This window comes from Sphaeramia orbicularis, chromosome 9 (assembly GCF_902148855.1).
Source record: "Sphaeramia orbicularis chromosome 9, fSphaOr1.1, whole genome shotgun sequence".
NCBI classification, from domain to species: Eukaryota; Metazoa; Chordata; class Actinopteri; order Kurtiformes; family Apogonidae; genus Sphaeramia; species Sphaeramia orbicularis.
This window is the reverse complement of record NC_043965.1, coordinates 33,859,981-33,878,631: the sequence shown is the minus strand read 5'-3', so window position 1 is coordinate 33,878,631 and position 18,651 is coordinate 33,859,981. Positions and strand designations below refer to the sequence as shown.

General features: G+C 39.8%; 1 protein-coding gene across 1 annotated transcript; it reads right to left on the bottom strand.

Annotated features, from left to right (window-relative positions):
• Positions 1–2,693: 2,693 nt before the first annotated feature.
• fzd10 (frizzled class receptor 10) lies at positions 2,694–5,966 on the bottom strand. The gene has a single exon (XM_030142466.1). The coding sequence runs from the start codon at positions 5,182–5,184 to the stop codon at positions 3,433–3,435; it is 1,752 nt and encodes a 583-aa protein (XP_029998326.1). The 5' UTR covers positions 5,185–5,966; the 3' UTR covers positions 2,694–3,432.
• Positions 5,967–18,651: the final 12,685 nt, after the last annotated feature.

Sequence of the window (18,651 nt, the reverse complement as noted above, 5' to 3'; positions counted from 1 at the left end):
CACTGTGTCAGAGAACTTTATGACTGCTCACAGCAGCAGAGAAGTAAAGGCACAGGTTAGTCCACAGTCTTGTATACACAGATACGGCAAACAAAGAAGGCGTTGTCACTCACTGAATTATATAAGCATTCGTAGTTTCAATGTTTTAGATGGTGATGATGTTTTCTTTCAGCTCTCTGTCTAAACCTGAGTTGACAGTTGCAGAATAGGTTTAATTGCGCTGTCATTTTGTCTTAATGTTTGCGATACCACTTGGTACCCCATTCAGTAACATTAACTCAATTACAGTGTGAGAACCCCAAAATCCTTCAGTTACCACTGAATCAGTCAGATTACATTAAATTAAGTAATTATCAAAGGTCTGATGCTGTTTCAACAGAGATGATCATAAACAGAAGCCCCTTTTTTGTCAGCACATCACAGGTCAGCTCTCACTGCTGTCTCCTGCACTGCACGGCTGAATCAATGAGATGCAGGAAGTGGATGAGTGTGAGGTGACGACAATAGTCTCTGGTGGAGTTTAGTGATATCTGTGTCTGAGATACCTCAACCTGAGTCAGATGGTTGTGTTGGGATTTCCCACTTGGACAAATCACAAGGAACAACATTCACTGATCTGCTTGGCTGATTCAACCCTGATGAGAGACACTGCCGTGAAAATTTACAGGCTCGATATATTCTGTGATCTGATGAAATAAGATCTATACACAGCATATACTTTTTAGACCTATAAAACCAGCCAATACATACAGTTGAGTGTGATTTCCAAAAGAACCTTTCTTACTACCAATACTTTGCCCTTGCTCTGAGCAGGATTTTTCCCTTTGAAGAGAGGAGAAGAAGAGAAGTGAAGCCTGCTTGGCTGAAGAAGCCCTAGGGGGGGTGGTAACTGTCATTTATATTTACAGCCTTCCCAGACACCTCGGGGGCTGTTATCCAGGTGGCCTCTGTTGAAGCTCTCAGAAGCACTCACACCTTTTTCGCAACTCAGAGTATCAATAGACACTGCCTGACTTTGATTCAGCCACATAGAGGTTGTGAGTCATGTGCTTTTGACTGTTAAAACGGGTTGGGTTGACGCTGGAACTTGAATGCCCTCGGGGATAAAGCATTACTACACTTCTGAAACTTTATTAGACCAGAGAGGACTGTCTACCACAGGTTTAAACTCTTAGAAACTGAGGCAGACAAAGGTGAAAATACCTTTTACTCCAAAACTGCAGCCCTTTTCCTGCATTTATAAGGAGTTTTATTGTAAATTTATGGCCAGTGTACTTGTGACTGTTGTTTAATGGTGTCCTCTGCTGTACAAAACAGTGGACATACTTGCATGTAATAGTCTGTAATAACTGTATCCATGTTTTCATGTTACTCCGACAGCAGTGTGAGGACAAAAGTCAATTACCGTTGCTGAGATTCAAGACTAGACATGTGGTTCTCAGAGCCTGTACCTTAAAACTGTTGACAGCTTAAGGATCATTTAACACCAAACATTTCAGGACACCACACAATGTACTCAGTTTGCTCATGCTTAAGAAAAAAACGCTTCTGTCAATAAGTAACTACTTCAAATCCAAGCCAGATGTGTCTTTAGAAATGTCACTATGCCCTGCTGATAAGAAGAGAAGAGATGACAGATATTCTGTATTTTGGTTTGCAGCTATCCTTTTTTCAAAGTCAAACCCTTCAAACAGTCTAATCCTGTCCTGAATGAGTGCTGGATTATTGTATAACCCCCTTCATTGATACGCAGTGACACATGCAACTCAGTTGGAGGGAGGAGAGAGAGACAAGACTTCACTTCAGCAGAAGTGAATAAAATATACAAAGACTTATTTAGCCTAGTATATAAGCAGTTAGACATAAAACAATTAATTCTCAAGTGATCTAAAATGCAGTTAACACTTTGTTCATTTGATTAAAATTAAACCCTTTCAGATACTTTTTTTTAAATTTACTATTTTAATATTTCATCTTAATTAATATTTACTAAAGCACCTTCTTATATAATTGTGGACATTTCAAATGGAATTTTCTTCTCAAGCCACATATAAATTTCAGTTAATACATAAAAGCAGAGATTAAAATATTGATAGTTTCTAAGGGATAAATTGCTTTGCTTTGTGACATAAAAGTATAGAATTATTGAATGAAAAGCTATTTGATTTTACACAATAAACCAAATTCTGAAACGACACACATACATGACTTTGTAGTCTTCATAATTAGCTGACAGAAGGTCACAGACAAGCCTTTTGTGTCATTTTTTTTGCTGTTTGTTGCTTTTGATGCAGCCACAGAGGACAGACATAAATATCCCATTGTTTCATTATGAACCTTTCAAACCGGAATAGACAAACCATTATTCCTGCGTCCTGCGGTTGACAGAAATGTAACACTGTAAAAGGTTTTAGAGCAACCAAGACAGTGAGTACTGCATGTGTTTGTATAATAGGAACTGATCTGATCTTTTCATTACATAAACAATGTTCTCCCCATTAATTTTTGAAAAGATATTTTGAATAAGGACATTGTCAAACCTTGGCTCCAACATACTGTGCAACACAATCCTACAAAAAGGTGATGATTTTTACGATGAATAAAACATCTGATACTTCGTATCTGTGTATATCAGCATGTATGAGTGTTATGATTGCAAAACAGCAACATTCAGAATGGAAAACAACACAGTCAGAATACACAACCCCGGCTTAAAAAAACATTTAAAACTAGAACGTTTTATTAATTTTCTATAAAATCTCAAGTTTTAGAAATATATACAAACGTTTCCTTGTGCTATAAAACAGCAAAGAAAAATGGAAAACTCAACTGCACGTACAAATAACTTTTCAATAATGAGTGCTTGATTAATTTATGGCATGGATTTGCCTCACAATGGGCAGTTCATAAGGTCTTGAGCGCTTTCAACAGCTGCTCTCACTCCAGTTCAAACATATATGACACTGCCTCAATTTCCATTAAAAAGCCTCCAAACACAGCACTCATCTCTCTGACCATTTGCCTCCATTGTCTGTGGGGTCCTTTCATTGTCTGTAATCTGTCACTAACAGTACAAGTGTCTTTTTTGCCTGTAAGGAAAACATCTATTGCACATTATTCAAGTAACCCCATAGCACATCCAAATGGTTTATTCCACTCTTTTTGTCTTGAGAACAATAAGAGTTTTTTTCTCTACCAAGTCCCTCAATAGGATAAGTGAATCCAGGAGTAGCAGATTTTTTCTCAAACAAAGGCAACTCTTGTTGCATGAGATGGCTCAAGATACAAAAAAATAACCCATGCTGCATTATCTTGAATGCAGTTTGCATAAATAAAACGTGAACCTTATTTTTTCATGGTACTCTGATTAAAAAGTCTTGTTTAGGTTAAGAGCTTTACAAGTATATTTGGGTTCATACAGATAGAGCCAGCTTATACACATGTGGGGGGTGGCCGTGTAGGCTCATACTTAGTACTGTGCCCTTTGAGAGATGGGTGAGGTTTGATGTAAGGCCTGCTGCTGGTGAACACACTGGCAGCCTTCCTCCGTGTCCTCTTCTTTAGCTTCCTGCTGAACACATTCTGCCATGACTGCAGCGTCTTTGACGTCCAGATCCACATGCCACTAGTGATGCCCACCACCAGCAGCATGAAAATCTTCACCATGAAGATCTCAACAGCAGGGATGGATGTCTTCATAATGCACTCGTCCGACTCCGGCCCGCTGCTGTCCACACATTTTTGCTCCTTTGCCAGGATGCGCCAGTAGTCCATGTTGAGCCGTTCATAGAAGTAGCAGGCAATGACGCAGGTGGCGGGGACGGTGTAGAGCACGGAGAAGACCCCGATGCGTACCATTAACTTCTCCAGCTTGTCTGTATTCTCTCCTTCTGTCTTCATAATCTTACGAATATGGAATAGGGCTACAAAGCCAGATAGCAGGAATGAAGTGCCAATAATCAGGTAGCAGGAGAGTGGAATGAGCACAAAGCCGGTCAGAGCTTTGACATCCATGCTGCCTACATAGCAGACGCCTGTGAGCTCATCCCCAGCTACCTTCCTCATCACCAATATCATGATAGTCTTCACGGCCGGAATGGCCCACGCCGCCAGGTGAAAGTAGCTGCTGTTGGCCTCAATTGCCTCATGACCCCACTTCTTCCCAGCTGCTAGGAACCATGTGAGGGTCAGGATAACCCACCAGAGGGAGCTGGCCATGCCAAAATAATACAGGATGAGGAACACAATAGTGCAGCCGGTGCTCTCTAGACCCTCCTGGATGATATACTGGACGCCATTGTCTCGATCACAGGCAATTCTATCAGCTCCGACAAAAAGTCGGATGAGGTAGCCCACAGAGTAAACACAGTAGGACATAGACAAGAAGATGATCGGTCTCTCTGGGTATTTGAAACGCTGTGGGTCTATGAGGAAAGTGAGCACAGTGAAGGCGCTGGAGACAAAGCACAGGATGGACCAGATGGCTATCCACACCAGAGAGAACTGTTTGTCTCCCTGACTCCAATATACATCCACTTTGGGGTAGCACTTGGGGGCACATGATTCGCTCTTCTCTACATAGTGGAATTTGCCAGGGTTGCTGCATGTCTGTTTGCTGCTGCTGTCCTTTAAGTGCATATCCTGCCCACTCAGAGGCCGCTGTGGCCTGAAATCTGGAGGCTGGGTGTGAGAGACTTTGGGAGGCTCATCAGAGCCGTTGTTGGGCGCCTCCATGCAGAGGTTGTTGGGGTCATTTTTGGTCGGCAGCCGGGAGCAGTCCAGAGAGTCAGGCCATGGGAAGTTAAACTGTTCTAATATGGGCGAGCACTTGAGCTTGACCTGCTCACACATAACTCTACATGCAGGGATGGGGTTTGACACTTGCTCTGTGCACATGGGAGCATACAGTGAGCACAGAAAAAATTTAAGGTGACTGTGACATCCAAACTGTATCAGAGTTGCAAACTCCTGCAGCTTTATTGCTGCTTCTTTTTGGTCATCATGGCCCATAAGATTTGGCATGCGAGTCATGTTGTAGCCGATGTCTTTACACTGGGGGATGCTGATGTGTTGACATTTCCCTTCTCCTGACCAGTCTGGATCTATTGAGCTGATAGTTGAACCCCGTCCGCTCCACACCGCCAGCAGCACAGAGATGAGGCTCAGTTTAGCAGCTGGACACATTCTCCCCTCTTGAGTTAAATAAAGGTTAGACTAAATGATCTCAACCACAATGAACAAGTTTGTGTAGACTAATGCAAAAGTAGAGTCTGCAGTGGGAACAGGCTGGGTCTGTGCAGAAGGTCAATGTGGGGAAACTTACACAACTATCTCTTACAGGACCATCGTTTCTCCGTTTGCGTTTGGATACTTTAGTAAAAACAGAAATCCCGCGATGGTCCGGAAAGGTTTTGTCGGTGGAAGTGGAGCTCATTCAGGTCCATGCTTTCTCAGTTTGAGGCAGAGGAGTCGGATCTACTTCACTGTCCTGCACCGTGCATCTCAGTCCATGTGAGTAAACTGGTTTGGGGATTTATGCGCTCCGATTTGTTCCCCACTCGTGTCCAAACCGCAGATTTGTCCGTCCTCACGTTTCATGACACTTTTCCGAAAGTGTATGAAGCAATGCGCTTACAGTCTTTGCGCGTTCAAGTTGCGCGGAAAAGAGCCAAAAGGTTTTTTTTTTTTTTTTTCCTCCTTTCCTGTTTTTTGCGCTGAAGGGATGGTTGTTTACAAGCAGTTATTCAGCCACTGGAATAAAATCCACCAGATATCCGCAGTGGTAGCAGTTGATGTGTCCCAGTGTTGTAGGATCATGCTCCTCCCGTGGGCAGCAGTGGATGCGTTTGGTGGCTGCGCTCCTTAGTCTGAGCTGGTCGGAGCCTCAGTCCCGGTCTAACCTGCCAAAAGATCCGCCTTCAAAGACAGCTACTTTGCATAAGAAAGATGACACTGACACGCGGATTATTTTCAAATCGTGCGGAACAGCTTGTTCATTACAGCGTTTTCAAAGGCTCACAGCAAACTTCCTTCTCTCTGTTTGTTTGCGCTAAATCACAAACTTCGACTATACAACAAGAGGAGATGCATTTTAGGAGAAGCACAAATGTTGCGCAATATGGCACACAGACGCACCAAGATCAGATAATACTAAGGTCTTTACATAGTCAATGACTGCAGGGCGTGCTTACCACCATTATTTCTTTCCTTTAAGAATTAAGGTAAATTAATTTTATCTTTCCAATAACCTAAGCAAATAAAATAATGATTAAAAAAAAACAAACAGGAAAACTCTCTTTTTCTGGTCAGAATTCACGTGTTTTCATGCTTTTTGGACACTTACAAGCTTTGAGTTTGCATGTTTTTCATATAAACTAAAAAAGGTCATAAAAAAACAAAAAACAAAAAAACACAAAAAAAAACTTTACACAGGAACACGCCAGATATTAGTGTCTGAAAACTAATTTCACATTATCCCTAATGCTCACTGAGTCCTGTCCCAACATGTTTGGACTTCAAAACAGAGCTGAAGCTGTTCTGCAGACATTCAGCAGCTCCAGTGACATTTCTTAGTCAGTCAGTGGAATCACCCACAATGATTTAGTAGAGAACCTGAAATATAGCCAGACCCTTCATTATCATGCCAGTGCTGATAAGTTGAAGATAAGAAGGATTACATGCATGAATGGTGTTTTAGTGAGGATTTCCACCTTTTGGAACACCATATTTGTGTCTACACATGAATGTAATTGAGACAGATATGCTTGTTTGAGTAAAAGATAAAAGTAACTGCATTTTTTATTTCAGCTGAATACACTTTATTTCGTTCCCAAATTCACTTAAATTGCAAAGAATATGTTAGTACACACCATGATATGAGATGCAACAATTATAAGTTACTGGTCTGTATCTGTGGAACAAACAGTTTTATAGGCTGTTTTCAATGCACCACAGTAAACACCTTATCAAGAGAAAAAGTGTAAGGATGCTGCTAAAATAATTTTCTTTATAAAGCTTCTGTAAAAAAAAAAAAAAAAAAAAAAAAGAAGAAGAAGAAGAAGAAGCACTGGATCTTTATGTTCTGCCAAGTTGTATTGAAAGTCACCAAGACCTTGGAATCCTCTCCTGTATTTTTCAGTGACAGAAATAATCCATAAAATAACTAAAACCTTTTCCTTTGTGTTGATATCTTTCTATTACTCAGCTGGAGCTCAGATCTATATATCAGTTATTCAGATGTTGCTAGGGCTGGGGAATAAACTGATGTATGCATTTGATATAGTGATTACTTTATGAAATTCATGAAAAAAGTCTTTATAACAAAATGAAGATTGTTCCTCTGGGGTCTTTTCAAGCTCAATAAAAATTCCAAATACATACCATTTGCTTCATATAATATATTATTTGCTAATATATTTCTCGAGTCATGTATTTTTAGCAAAGGAGAGTATTTATAAATCATCTTTTGTGTGTTTTTTAAAGTTCATTTAGATGGCTAAAATTGATAAAAAATTTAAAATGGCCTTTTGTGGCCCTATCACTCAACTCTATGGCTTTCTCTGCCTTCTATGTTGCCTCTTTGCCAGGTTGTCATTATAAATAAGAACTGGTTCTCAATTGACCTACTTGGTGATATAAAAGTTGAATAAAAATAAATAAATAAAGGACTTATTCCATCTAACAATGATATTCATATGCCCACCAATCTGTTATCATATGGACAATATCACTGCTTTCAGAATTTTGCACACAAAAAATTCACAGTATAAAGTTCTCTTTTAGGATTGGGAGTAATATTAGAAAAGAATGTGATGCGTGTTGTAAATTTAAAGTAAATATTTCTACTCATGGACATTTATTCATCAAAAATTAACCCTTTATTTTACTACAGTCATGGAAAAATTTATAAGACCATCAAAGTCATCAAAAACAATGGTTATGTAATCAAGTACTAACTCCTGTGTGTATCATGTGACTAAAACAGACAGAAAAGAAAACATGGAATGCCTAAAAGCACTGTTTTTGTCACTACAATGTCATAGCTATTAATGTAAGAACTGAAGTGATTTTGGTTATTATCAAGAAAACATGGAAAATGGGTAGATATCAGCTCTGAAATTAAACTCTTATAAGCTATTTTTATTGTTATCATTATATTTGATCCTAACAAATACACCTTTAGTTGTACCAGGCATTAAAATGAACAAAAAAATTGAAGAAAACAATAATATTTTTCTGTAACTATATTTATACTCTGTTATTCCTAAGTTTGATCTGAAGTGAATGTGAATCTGGCTCTTGTTAATTAAGTGCTTTTCTCTTTAAATCTTATTAAAATTAAGATTCATTGTAGGTCTTTCTACACATGCATGGATTTTGAACATAAAGATTTCCATACAATATATCTGATAATGTTCTCATGTAAAATCTCTATGCAATGTGTAGTGTTTCTTTGGTGACAAATGATGTAAATTTGATTAGTTTTGTTATCGCAGACTTTAACATTTACAGTTTTTCTGCAGTTTGGATCTTCACTTTTGGCCTGTGTATTTTCTATTTTGTTTTTAATGTGTTTTACCTGTGGGATACAATGCACAAACTGTCCAGTGTGCTTCCTGTTTCATCAAAGGTTAGGCTCCAGGCCCCTGTGACCTTTAACAGGATAAGTGGTTTAGAAAATGAATGGATGGATGAGCTTTTATTGCCTCGTTAAACTGAAGCAAGTTAAAAAGCAGGTCAGACCCATGCAGAGACAAAGTGTAATTACATATAAAGGAATACAGCTTATCAATACAGAGGTCTAAACAATCTATACTGGCACATGTTGGTTGTGGATGGTAAGAACTATTGTGTGGGGAAGCAGGATGGCATAAGAAGCCAAGAAAAGAACAAGTTACAAGGTCTTTTTTTGTGTGTGAAATCTCCCAGACCTCACTCACATTACCTTGTAAAAAGTTTGTGGCTCAAGATTTATACTTCAGCTCACCCATGGTCTCCATCAAGGGTAAAATACTGATCACAAGTAAACAGGAGTGCTTTTAGTACAATTTTACTAGAGTGACTAAAGTGCTTAAAGAAATATTTCAGAAATGTGTCCAGGCAAGATGAGAAACCTGGTACTGGCGTGCCTAAATGGTTTAGCACAGCATATCTTACTGGTGGCATTTCAGCTGTTAGTGCTCAGTGTGTGGAGCATGAGCATAAATATAGGGTATGAATGCACGTATAAACACAACACCCTCCTCCTATGCGGCACATGTGCTGCTCAGATTTCACTCATCCAGCTGTTAATGCTTAAAGAGGTTCGGTCTGAGCTTAAACCACCCTGGTCTTCATCACTTCTCTTAAAAAATGCATTTAATTGCCGTTTAACTGTTTCTCGTAAGATGCTCCCCAATGCCATTTTTTCCCCAAACATCAATGCAGGGACAAACTCAAAACGATGTCTAAACCATCCTAAAAGCCCAGATGCAGTAGCAGCAGGCATTATATATATATATATATATATATTCTGACCCCTCACAAAGACAAGGACAACAGCTGACATGCCTACTCTGCCCCCCCCCTTCACTACACTTTTATTATAGAACTGATGTGTAGAAGCAGAACAAAAAGAGATGACAGCTTTAATGTGAAGAGGAATAAAAATCAATGCATTCCCAGGGTCAGGGTAGATCTGCTCTCTCATTTACTAATCATCCAGCTTTGAGGAAACCTTGTCTGGCATATTTTAAAGCAAATATCTGCCCTTTTTATCGTTGTCTTTGGTGTAATGAAACTGACATGATAATATTGTCACACATTCTAATAAGAAGACACAGTCTGCTGGTTTGTTGTAATTCATGGTCTTTGTTCTGTTCCTGCTCCTGTCTCCCTTCCTTTCATGATTGTTTTGCTGGTCATGATGATATCTCTTTGAAATAGACAAGAAAAGAGAAGGAATCAGGCCTGTTCAGTCTTTAGCATCTGTAGCCTTAGCAGTTACTACTGTCTCTTTTATGATTTTTTTTTTATATCAGCGTTTTATATATATATATATATATATATATATATATATATATATATATATATATATATACAAACCCCTCCTATTGCTCATTCTTCTCTTCTCTTCTCTTCTCTTCTCTTCTCTTCTCTTCTCTTCTCTTCTCTTCTCTTCTCTTCTCTTCTCTTCTCCTCTCTCTCTCTCACGCACACACACACACACACACACACACACACACACACACACACACACACACACACACACACACACACACACACACACACACACAGCAAGTTTATCTCATCTTTGCAACCACAACAGGGAGATGAAGAAAGCAGCGCAGCTCCATCTCTGAGAAATCAGAAACTGTGAGATAATTCTGTAACTAATAAAGTGAAAGGGGGGGCCCTTTGATGGCTGAAGCTGAAAAGATATTTTATTTTTTTGTGTGTGGGATTTGAGATGTGTGATTCTATGGAGCGAGCTCGCTCCCCTGCTGCTAGGCTCTGGCTGGAAGCTGGCCCCCCTCTGGCTAATGTTATGGAGAATCGGAGGAATTTTATGGCTGTCTTTTCCCTCAGCCCCCTTTTTTCTTTTGTTCCCCTTTGAAGAATGACTTTAGACATTTTATTTACATATTTAACCATGGATGAAAGAAATGAAGGGCGAGGAAGCAAAGCTCCTTGGGTTCTTTAGGGAATTTTGATCAGTAAAATTGAGTTGAAGCTAATACATTTTTTGTTTGCGTAGTCTGAAATTAGATAGGTATCAAATATTCCATCGTGGCTATGATATTTCTCAAACTCACGTCATCAGATCAGACATTTCATGATGAAACAAGATCTAGTTATACCAACTTTGTATCACAAGGAGAAATCGTATTTCTCTTAATTGCTGCATTTATATGACTTGCATGCTGTTCCAACATGTGAGGTATGCTATGGGAGAGATGGGTGACGTTTTAGACATGTTTGGCATTGTTGCCGGCGTTGAAAGGGCATGTTGATTAAACGTACGGGTGGGGTAGGACTATAATCTTCTTAACCAAGGCCCTCCTCTTCTCTTTGAGAGGGCACAATGAGAAGAAACAACACACTCAGTTGGAGGTGAGACTATTTGTCCGCATGCCCTGCACATTGTCCGAGGATCCTGTTCTCCCTCCTGATCGCACACATTCAGCGTTTTGCTCGGGATGATCCTATTTATCAACATAATCTGTTATTTTCTCTGTTATTGCCACTCATGAAGAGGTTTCTGCCGAGAATTTAGAAAGGTGAAGAGAAGATAACACCAGTAGTAAACACTATCCAACTGGACAATAAAACTCAGCATGTTTATTGGAATGTTCAACCATCCTGTCTGAATTTTGGGGGACCTTTCTAACTTTTCTGGCAATTTTGTTTAAAGCACAGTATTTTTCTGTCCTGTTTGAAATGCTGGAGCTTTAATACGAGCACCAGTTTTAGTAAAGGGTCAGACATTTTGAGGAAATGCATATGAATCAAGAAATTAATAATTGAAGAGGCCTGTCAACATCAAAGCCTGCAGTATTCTTTGCTGGTATGGTTTAAATAGTTCAATAAAGTAACTTATTAATGAGGACTAATTTGTTTCATGCTCCTTTTCACTTTGCTTCATTAAAATCTGTTTTGTTTCAGCCTCTCATGCTGCTGTTTGTATGAATATAGTCCCGGCTGTTGAAGGTTAACCCTCTGACCTCATTCATTGTGTATTGTGGTTGATAAGAGGACATCACTGAGTTATTGTAAGCTTCTAAGTGTTTATAAAGTAGATTAGTATAATTATAAGGATGGTGGACCTTTATATGGCTGAGAAGCAGTCAGCCAATCTGCCATAAACACTGCTATAACATCTGGGTTGAAGCGGCTTTGAAACAGCAATATTAGTTTAGTGGGGTGTTCTTACATCATACTCTTTCATGTGGTGGTCGTTTAACAGCAACGAGCAGAGGAAGGGAGGAAGGAGTGGAGGAGTAGAAAGGCGGATTTTGGAGTTCAGCAGCTTGAGATGAAAGCAATGAGCCAAAACAGTTACAGTCAACTGCTTGCAAAATGCATTTTTGTCGTAGAAAGTCACGTCATGCTCAGTGGAGATATTTGTTGCTTGACTTCTCCAAAGTTCCTAAAAGTACAAGAGTGATTAGCAGGCTTTATAGATGAAGGGGGAGGAAAAAAGTCAAAAAGGGGGGTAAACATTTTATTGCCTGTGTTGGTGAAGGACGCTGATGGTGATATTATTACCCGAGGTCCTTGTGGGGGCACTTGAGTGTGAATTGCTAATCAGGAAGGCCTTCTCTGGTCTAATCCTCCTTTGAGTGGCCGGCCTGGAATCAACGCGTCTGGGGAGGCTCCCCACTGCTTCTGGCTCTGGAGACTCCATTCAATAGTGCAGCCCTCCTGTCCCATTCCCACAGTCCCCTCACACTGTGCAGAGCAGCAGTGCATGTGCACACACACATGCATTTGTGTGCAGTCATACACGTGTGCATGCACCCACACAACACACACATACACATCCTCCTCTAACCAAATTAGATTAGACCCTTCCCTTTCTCCCCAGCAAGGCGCTGGTCTTTTCTCTGCCCGGTCATTTATCCTTCCCTTTTGTCTCTGCTTTATAAAAGAGAAACAAATTCCCAAAATACACCCTTCCTAAGACTGCACTGGTTTGGAAAAGGATGAGGGAAGGGCAGACATCTCTTGCAGACCTTAGGTGATAGTATAATATCACCATCCCTTTGGTGTGTCAGCTCTAATGATGTGGGGTGAGGGTGGTGTGGTTGGCAGAGCAGTGAGAACAACGCCAGCTGTGCATCATGTCAACCTGTTACCCCACAACAACACCGAGACGCTTCTGACAGCAACACTAAGGATCTCTTTATTCTGGCCCCTCGCTAACATTGTCCAACATTTGCTCTGCTTGGTCGTAAATCCTCCCTGACTAGAATAGATAAAGTGCAGTTGGAGCACTGTCTGCATGATATGTGCACCACTGTGTCTATGTCCGACAGTATTATTTGTTTTGATTCCGTCCATCTTTATTCCTTGTAAACCAGTAATGGACATAGAGGCATATAGGCAAAATAAAGGCCTCAGTTGAAATGGTCTTTTGTAAGAAAGCCCTGGTGGAAGCTTATTCCTCCTAGTTCAATGTGCAGCCAAGCTATCCCAAAAGCAGCAAATTGAGATCAAAGCAAAATTAAAGCTGACTCGTTCAAAGCAAGATAAAAATGTGTGAGCCTGCAGCGATATTTTCTCTATTGATTTCCTCCTTTGCTTGCACTCCGTGGGACTGTGCTGGCTGTGCTGTGCTCAGCGCCAGCATTGGAGACTCTAAGGCTGCTGCAGGGAGAAAGGAAATGACTATCGATACAGACAGAAAAACGCTGTCATAATGATCAGGAATAAACGGATTTCACAGAGTGGTTGAGATCTAAGTGAATGGGGAACTTTTCATTGCAGTCCAAATCTGTTTTCACTTTGCATTGAGACGGGGAAGAATAATGATAGCATGAGAGTGGCATGAAGAACGAGCATGGGAACAGCATTGTCCTGGGCTTTTATTAGCAGTGATTCTCTGGATAGAAGTAATGTCTACAGCCAAGTTTTGTCATTGTCCTCTCATCCGGTGCATGAGTCTCTTTTTTTATGGAATCACACGTGGAGTCTGTCTCTCTGAAGTTACATACATTAGCAAGAACAGTGAAGAGCGACTTTCACAGACGTTTCTCTGGCTGTGTTTATTTGCTTTTATGTGCTGTGGTGGTACAAAGAAGAAGCCACAGATGAAGTTTTCTCTGTGCTGCACAGCAGATAACTGCACATTGGAAATATGTCAGCTTTAATTAGAGAGAACTTTCTTGAATGTGATGTTCCAGTAATAACACAACAGCAAACAAAATGTCTTTGTTATGTTGTGCTCAAATCTAGGTAATTACAGGTAATTTGCCGTCACTCTACTTGCGCTGCAGGTTGTAGGCAAGGTGTGAAGGGATGAGTGAAGGTGCAGGTGCAGGTGAGGGATTCACCGCTGTGTTTGAAGTCCTGGGAGGGATTGACAAGCCTTGCAGTGAAACCTGAACAGGTATGAAGACAAGCTGGAACAATCAGTGTCTGCAGACATCGCAGACCAAAAGTGCTTCTCTTTCTGATGTAATTCTTCTCATGTTAGATCTTTACCCAGTCTTGCACATCAGTCTATATCTACAGAAGAACAATGTAGCAAAGATGTTGGAAAGCTGGTAAAAAAAAAAAAAATCCAAAATGTCTGTCAGTCGACACAGGAGGTGTTAGACACTGACAAAAATGAGCTTGCTTTTATTTTCTGCAGCAACCAAATACATGCAAAAGCATTTGCACATCTTTCTTCCTTCACCTTTCTGTTGTGAGTTGTAACACCTGGTCGAGCTGAAAGGAACATGAATCAAGCTGAGGAAAATGTCTTTTAATCTGTTTCAGATATTGTTTCATAGCTGTAAGCAGTCTTACCTCATCTATGAAGCTTCCTCCTCAGACAGAGGGATCAGTGTATCTGTAGGCATTCCTCAGGCTCGAATATCAAAACAGCACTAAATAACCTGTCATTCTTCCTCCACAGAACACAGACGTACTGCGTGATACAGATTGTGGTCCATTTTTAAAGGAGGAATCACCCTATGACGGCAGGATAAAAACTTTTGCTCTTGCTGGGTTATGTCTAGTCTGAGTAAAGAAAAAAAAAAATATATAATTTTGGAAGACTGAATTGTAACTGATAAATGACAAAGAAAAATGTAGTAAGTATACACTACTGTCTGGAATGCACTATAATTGTTCAAAGAAAATAATAAATGATAGAAGCAGGGAAACTATCTTCTAGAATTTATCTTTAAATTTAAACCCTTGTCACAGACATCTGTTGGTAACCCAGTTATGGAATGTGCCCATGGGCTTTATTTTTTTTTTTTGGTTTTTTTCCCCCCTCTGTCTCTTTGCTCTCAAGCAAGTGCAGCGGCTGTGTGACTTTACACATGTGGTGTTCAAGAGGTGTCCCAGACACTAAAATCAAACTTAATACCAAGTGATTTTCCTTCTCACATCAGAGCGTCAGTGCCTCCTGAGTGATCCAATGTGGAACCTGTGACATCCAAAACTGTCTAAAAAAAAAAAAAAAAAGCATCATCATGACAGTCAGGAGTTATGCTGAGCTTCTTGACATGCAAGTTTCATACATCCTTGTTGTTATTTATCTCCAAAACATGTGTGGGTATTTATGGGAAGTAGCTGTTATTCCTCTGACTATACACATGGAAAAATGTGTGCATTTCCACCTATAACACACTCCATTTTGCTTCATAGTTTCTGTTTTCAACACCACTGTAGTCTCTCTGTTAACCCTTCATAGGGCGCTCATAGAAATACTCCATAATTCAAAATTTCAAGCTTTTTGTGTTATAAGAGGATATAACAAGGCTTTATTACGTTTGTTAAATCTTTAAAATTTTTTATTGTCATGTAGAAAATCAGCGTCAATGAAGTTACCATATTAGGTTGCTTACCCATAAGTGGCAAAAATAAATAAATAAAAAACACAAGAAGTAAATACAAAAATACAGCAAAAACACATGTAAGGTGAAAGGAACATGTATTTTAGAACATTAGAACATCACTTTTAGAACATTCCAACAATATAAGTGCTGATCCAGACCCCTGTCCACATCCACATTCTCCCTTTGAACATCATTCCTTACATTAGTACCATTACTTCATGGTACCTAACAAAGCAGGAACACTCACTGTTCATGCAGAGGTGGACCTTACAGACCCTGTAGACCACATTGGACCTGAGATTGTTGACTCACTGTCCTCACTGTAACTGTTGCTGTCATTGTCTTGTTATGTATGCGGAAATTACCAAAAATAGTCACTTGCCCAATAAAGGGCTAAGAAAAAGATGTTGATATAGAGCAGGGATTCAGTGTAATATTTTAAAACTTTTTTAGAACAGTAGCTCTGATAACAAGGTAATGATTTAAAGGTATGGTATGTAAAGTATGTGAAGAATTTTACACGTATTAATTGCTTTATTTTCCATGTGTGAATGAATTGTGATGTACCTGTAATAATAATAATAATAATAATAATAATAATAATAATAATAATAATAATAACCTATAGGCTGATTTCTGTAGAGTGGACTCAAAATTTTCAAAACTCCAACTCTGGGTGACATTAATACTTAGAACTGAGTGTTTTCTCTTTCTCTACCATGAAAAAGAGTCCACCACTATCCAAAAACAACCAGCTCAAAGCACAGAAGAAACACAAACTCCATGTACACACATAAGTACAAGCAGCACATGGTGCCTTTTAGAAAAGCAAACAAAATAAATGACTAAGGATAGCTGTTGACTGGTGTGGCAGGTTCAAACCCTTAGGATTGTGTATGTTGTCATAGCTTACAGTTGAATGCATTTTTACTTGTAGCGAAGTTTGACACCTATTTTGTTTAACATATCCTTACTTATCACAAATATACATATGTATTGTACATTTGTGCTACTGCATTGGATAAATGCCTGAAATTCTGAGTTATGTTCATGTTCAGAATTGCTCCATAAATATATTTATTTTTTGCTTCAAACATGTTTTGAACTGATAGAAACTCATGTTGTCATCTCATTTTTGCAATTTTCCTGAAATTAAGTAATAAAGCTGGAGAATAAAGGCAAGTTTTCCACCTCTATAATTTGTGTGAAGCATAAGTAGAACTTAACATGCCTATTAGGTTGTTGCCTTTTAATTGCTCTTCATGTTGTTACCTAATGGAATACATTCTCCAATTATCATTTTCAGACTCACAATGGGGACAGGATTCTTTTTCATGCTGAATCCAGTAATTATTCCGTTTCATCTCTGCTACAGATGTTGGGATGTTTCAGAAGATCTATGCCTTCATTCACCTGAGAGTAAGACCAACGGGAGGGTAAACAAAACTTCTAAGTCTTAAGTGCCATCTTGAGTGTCAAGTGCTGTTGATAGTCTGGGTTCAGAGCGAACAGACTGTTAGCTGTCTAAACAGGGGGACAGAGGACGGCCCACTGTGGTTCAAACAGGTCAGCAGGAGTGAAAGACAACACCAGCTTGGCTAGCACCCTGTCCTTCGGGAGATGACACAAAGTTGTTGCCCCCCCACCCCCCCACCCCTACACTGCTTTCCCACCTGATGTTCAGCTCATCTCCCTTGTGATGACTGACACCCTTGTTCCCTATCCTCTCCCTATCACCATCAACAACAGGACATGCTGTCGCCACCATGACCCTCTCTTTCTGGACAAACAACTGTAGCTTCTCTAGGTTTCAGTGTGTGTTTCTTCTCTGCTGTCTCACATCCTTTCCCTCAGTGGTTTTGACAGAGAGCCTGGTGTTTCAGGTTCAGGATGTTTCCATTAGCACCTTTTGGTGAAGCCTTTTCATCCAGCCATCACAGTCCTTGTGATCTGGCCACGGCTGGGCTGTTAACTCGCCGCTCTGACGATGTCAATACAGACGGGCCCCGCGACATTCAGAGGAAGTCCTCAGTTCAGCAAAGACTCCCTCTGTTTGCTCTGTCTGTAATAATTGTTTGCTCTGCTGTCTGGAGGTGTTTGTTTACCTCTGTTGACATTTGGCACAATGTCAGCGTCTGATTTGTGTTAGCGATATCTGTTTTCTACAAATATCATTCCTTAGTGCTTTACAGTCCTTTGTGGATATAATGACTAACATAGTATGAAGATAAAATTACAGTTTGCAACCCACATGCATTTTCTTTTATAATTTTACACAGCAGACATGTTCAGACATTGAAGAGAAATATTGTACACGGATAAGCCGCTCATAGTTGTGAATAAGCCTGGCCTCTGCAGAGTAATGTGGGCTGCAACCGGTGATTTGTTCTTTGCCAAATAACTCATCTCCCTTTATTGGCACTCAATAAGTCAGACCATTAAAATGATTAATCAAGTTCTCATTGAATACCAAGGGACATACTTCAATTGATGGGGCAAACAATTAATGGCATCCTGTTTATTTGAAGCGATTACACTGGGTTTGTTCCCATCTGCCTCATGGGAGGAAGTGGAGTCCCTGGTGCAGATGCTGTTTGTCAGAAGTCAGAACGGTGAAGCAACGAGCCAGTGTGCAACAGAGGAGATTCAAGCAAACTGAAATAGAACAATGACTCTTCCAAGCCCGAGCCTATATCCTATTCTGTAGAAAACAATCCTTAGTTTGTGGCACTTTTCCATACACATGAAAGACAAGCTGTGCTTCTATGGTGCTGCACACTGTACACATTTTTGTGATATTTTGGTTCAGTTTCCTTTGAAGTGTCTTAGGGGAAATACAAGCCTCTGCATAGCATCAAATGTTTTGCTCACTTTAAAGGATTTGTGATGGGGATATAATCATTTAGTTCCAGATTATGTTTTAATGGGTTATATGTATATCATACGTATGATTAGCTGCTGCATCTCAAGCCTCTGTGCCAACATAGTTAGAGCAGCAGCTGCAGCAAATGTCACAGTATGTGACTTTGCACATTGTCCAGCAGTTTGCACCTACAGTGTGGTTGTGTTCCGATACAAATGAAATTCAATTTGAGACAAAAAAAAAACAGTGCTAAAA